The sequence below is a fragment of the Micromesistius poutassou genome, assembly GCF_964030765.1.
Source record: "Micromesistius poutassou genome assembly, chromosome: 18".
In the NCBI taxonomy this organism is placed as follows: domain Eukaryota; kingdom Metazoa; phylum Chordata; class Actinopteri; order Gadiformes; family Gadidae; genus Micromesistius; species Micromesistius poutassou.
The window spans coordinates 13,625,748-13,630,747 of NC_140288.1; the positions used below are offsets into that span (position 1 = coordinate 13,625,748).

At 47.2% G+C, this 5,000-nt stretch overlaps 1 protein-coding gene across 1 annotated transcript in view; it reads right to left on the bottom strand.

The window, feature by feature from the left end:
* Window positions 1-5,000, bottom strand: part of sfmbt2 (Scm like with four mbt domains 2) — a 16,710-nt gene that overhangs the window by 5,515 nt on the left and 6,195 nt on the right. The window contains 2 exon segments of the mRNA XM_084483329.1: window positions 1,333-1,453; window positions 3,989-4,086. Of these exon segments, the coding sequence (XP_084339455.1) occupies window positions 1,333-1,453; window positions 3,989-4,086 (219 nt within the window).

The window sequence follows — 5,000 nt, forward strand, 5'->3', positions numbered from 1 at the left end:
GCTTGTGCAAAGTTTGCATATTTGGGCAGTTGGTATAGCGCCACCTTTGGGCCAATCAGTGTAATTTTTGCTGTGTGCTAATCTTGGGTCAACCTCTACGCGTCTAGTGAGTTTCGTAAAAAAGCGTGCGATGGGTCATGGGCATGTGCAATGCAAACGTGGCGGAATAATAATAATAATAATAAAACCAAGAATTACAAGAGGTTCCTTGCAGGTTCCTGCTCAGTCCCTAACTATATAAAATTGATGTAGCGTCTTTCAAGGTACCCAAGGTCGCTTAACAAAAAGTGGGATGGGGGGGGGGGGGGGGATGGAGGGGGGGTGGGATGGGGTGGGGGCAGGGAGGGTAAAGGAGGTCACAGAGAAGAGGTGTGTATCGAGGTGCTTTTTATACTGGGAAGGTGTGAGCGTTGTTAGCATTAGCTTGTCGTCCTGCACTGTGCTTTGTGCTCCGTTTGGGGGGGGGGGGGGGGGGCGAGCCGCGTTGACGTCGGTGTTCAAACGCAGTTTGCACGCGTCTGGGTTGCGTCGTAGTAGTCTCGGTGCATAACAGGTGTAGGAAGGCGTTGAAGAATAGTCTGGCGCAGTTTTTCCTCTTCCTCTGATTAATGAATAATGGAGAGGAGTATATTTCCGCGTTTTGCTTCCACTGAGCTTCGACTCGGTCCAAAGGGCTGTTGGTGGCGGTTGGTGGCCATTACTTATCCAGACATTAGGGGGGTGGGGGGGGGACGTAGGAAGATTTTTTTGATAATATAAATGTAGTAATATAAACGTTTACAATATATCTTCAAATAAATACATATATATTGTGGAGTAGTTATGCTGAAGGTCTGTTTTCCCCTCTAGTTCAAAGGTTTTTGTAAAAAAATCAAAAAAAATAGTTATATTTATAGTTATAATGCAGACTTGTATTTGTGTGAGGGAGATGTGGGTTAGCTGGAACAGTCAACCGCGTCGCAACAGTAGAAATACAGGAAACGACTTGTTCCCCAGTAATCACCTCTATTAAACATCTTTAGAGCCAACACAGTAGAGTACTCCAAACTGCGATAAGGCCAATCAACTATAAACAAACGGGTCCGAAAATATCCCAAATTCCTGCTGTGGGGTTAGATTCCACACGCAGAATTCCACTTCAGAATTCTACTTCTTCTTCCTCCACTTGTCCAAACAAATCAACTGGCGCTGCCAGAGAAAGGCCAGAGTGGCTCATGGGAAATTGAGTTTTTTTTTTTTTTTTTTCTAAAAAAGCAAAAGCAAAGACTGCTTGACATCCCTGTGATCCCCGCCTTGGCCTCCTTCAAATTTGGTTCTCCGCCGTTCGGGGGCCGAGACAGGTGGAAAGAGAGAGAGAGAGAGAGGGAGAGAGGGAGAGAGGGAGGGGGAGGGAGGGCGAGCGAGAATGGGGGAGGGAGAGGGAGTGTGTGCAGGGTTCTTTTTCCGTCCAATACTAAAAATGTGAGGGCAGGGAGAGAGCCGGGATTGAGGGAGGGAGAGAGAGAGAGGAAGGCCTTGTGGAGGGTTTTAATTTCCCAGACATATAGGCGGCCACAACAGCAGCACTCCTTCAGAGGAATATCGCATATGGCCCAGCAGGATATGCATGATTTACCGCACACACACACACACACACACACACATACACACACACACACACACAGTGGAAAAGGCCATCCTCTTAGACATAAACACAATACCAACAGGCCTGGGTACTTCCTGCTCCAACAATGCAAATGTGCTGAAAGACTCTGGCTTGGCTTATGTAAGAGAGAGAGAGAGAAAGAGAGAGAGAGAGAGAGAGAGAGAGAGACACTGAGGCCTATAGAGAGAGAGCAATGGGCGGTGTGTGTGTGTGTGTGTGTGTGTGTGTGTGTAAATGTGTGCGTTTGTGTGTGTTTGTTTGAGAGAGGGGAGCGAGAGAGGCGCAAGAGAGTGAGAGAATGTGTTCAAACTCAAGAGAAATTACAATTTGTCCTGGCTCCAAACAGAGAACAGGAGAGAAACAAGGGGGTGGGAAGGAGGGAGGGAGGGAGGGAGGGAGGGAGGGAGGGAGGGAGAGTAAAAAAACTTGATGAGAGCAAAACAGACAACAGCAGTGAGTGACACAGCGTCTGTTGCGGCGGCTAAGGAAAATTTGATAAAGAGCGGCGTGAACGATGGGAGAGAGTGAAATAAGACGGAGAGAGAGAGGATGGAAGAGGTGAGGACAAGAGAGAGAGAGAGAGAGAGAGGGAGGGAGAGAGAGAAGAGGGAGAGGATGGGAATGCCAGTTCCAGGGGGAAATTCACGCTTGGTTTGTTGGTTTCTAACTCAACCAAGACGAGAACCCAGCGGTCTCACACACACACACACACACACACACACACACACACACACACACACACACACACACACACACACACACACACACACACACACACACACACACACACACACACACACACACACACACACACACACACACACACACACCTTCCTCACTACACAGTTTATCCCAAACAAAATCAAACTTGTTAAATTCATCCAGGCATTTAAAGAAAAAAATAAACACAAAAAAAAGCTCAACAAATTCGAGAAAAAAACGCAACATGGAACGGTCATACACTCGTAGAACAAGCTGATAAAATAACACGGAGCAGTTTTACTTATAGAACGCGTTATGAAATACCGCTTGCTAGCAAACGTCCCCTGGCGCCGCACGGCTCACACCTGGAATAATCATTATTTAGACCGATTTCAGATTCCGATTTTAGATTCAGAGTTCGAGAAGATGCCTAACGTCAAACACAGATAAAACTTATCAAAGAAGGTCAATTGAAAAAAACAATATATATATATATGTATGTCTATATAGCAATCTCCCTCATGGCCACCACCATCACCAGTGTGGATCCTGTGATGTAATCATATCATGGCGGGTCTTTGGGACCAAAAGGCAGACTACACGTGCGCTACGTCTGCTACGCGAGACCAGGGAGGGGGTGACGTAAGGCTGGCCTCCCCACTTAAACGCTGGCAGTATTTGTGGTGCGGTTGTGTGGTTGTGTGTCAGCATGTTTGTGTGTGTAGAAAAAAAAACATAAGTGTAGGCCTACTGAGCTGAGAGGTCGCTCCATTATTTCTTGCATTTTTTTTTTTTTTTGCATTTGAAACAGACAGATGTTTGTTTTAATTTCATAACAAAAAAAATAAGAAAATGGCGGGTCCTGTTTTTCCCGTCCTTCTATATACGCTGCTAGGAGGAGTGTGTGCTGGCCAAGGAGGGACCAATGTCCTTGGCGTCACATAACAGCCCCACGCACAACACGAAAAACACACAATGGAATATTGTGCTTTGTCATAACCCAAAACTACAAAGCAAAAAGAACTACAACTCCCAGAAGACCCCTCACCGAAAGCCAAAAGCGGTAGGACTGTTAAAAAACATCACTAGACACTAGGGGTGTGCATCTCTCCAATAAAAGACGATTCGATGCGTGTCTCGATACATGGGCTACGATACGATTCAGGAACGATACATTTTTTAAATGGAACGATTCGATTCAGTTCGATTCAGAAGGATTTCGATTCGATTCGATGTGGCACGGCTCAATTCGAGAGGGTATGATGCAATGGATTTCTTGTTCAAAGTAGACAATCATTTGCACAAAATGAATTAACTTGTAAATGTGGCATTTCCTTCAAAAAGATTTATCAAAGACTAGAGAAGAAGTGTATTTGTTAGGGGTGTGCATCTCTCTCCAATAAAAGACGATTCGATGCGCGTCTCGATACATGGGCTACGATACGATTCAGGAACGGTACATTTTTTAAAATGGAACGATTCGATTCAGTTCGATTCAGAAGGATTTGCATCTTTTTCAAATCCTATTTCAAATCGGTTTTTGTTACACCCCTACTAGACACACGACCCAGAGTTTCAAAAGAGGCTTGAGTGAGGGGCGGGGGGGGCGATGATGGCGGCGTCACCGCGGCGGCGACTCACGTGTTTGAAGGCCGTGTGCGGCGCGGCGCTGGTGCCCGACTCCTCCATGTGCTCCTCCCAGTTGAACTCCGCCTCTTCCTCCGCCGACCCGCCGCCGTCTGATTGGACGACGTTTTAGCCAAACAGGAAGTAAACACAGAGGCTCGTTAGGCGAGTGATTCCATCGGGTGTCGGTATTTGAAGCACGCCCGACACGCCACAAATATTTGTCAAGTGGTTTTTAATAAAAAGATAATTATTATTATTAGCGGTAGTCAATTGAACCCGCCAGTCTCACAACAATCCGCAGAATGTTGGAAGAGCTTGACAGCCATAGCTTAATCGCTTCTTCTAGTGCGCGCTCATTGTGTCCCTCCCTAGTTACACGAAATGTAAAGAAAAGGAAAAAAAATACACAAAATCGCGTCTTCGTGCCCAACGCGACACCGGTAAAGCACGTCCTAATGTGTCAGCTCAGAGCACCGGCGATTGACGCCAGCGTGTATAAATATACACACACACACACACAGCGTACGCAAATACCTCCAAATAAGCCCCTCCTCCCTTGCATATATATATATATATATATATAAACATAGAAAACCCCTAGCCGCTGAAGTCTCCTGTGAAGGAGAAAGCACTTCCTGGGGCCTGCTGGGCACAGATAAAGTGAAGGTGTAACGTGTCCACTTCATCCTGCACCTCCCTCTCCCTCTCTGCCTCTCCTCGCTGTGGGCGAGAGAGTGTGTGAAGTTCCGCATGCACCGAGTGTGTGTGTGTGTGTGTGTGTGTGTGTGTGTGTGTGTGTGTGTGTGTGTGTGTGTGTGTGTGTGTGTGTGTGTGTGGAGCCGGGTAGGGGGGGGGGCGGGGCGGGGATGTATGATCCCGCTGTGTGACTGATTGTCAGAGCAGGCCACCGGGGAGCCGGCCGTATGAATAGTTTTGGGGGGGGGGGGGGGGCTGCAACCTGTTCCAGGGCAGAGAGGGAGGAGAGGAGACGCGAAGGGGAGAAACAGTGGCCTATATTTGGCTG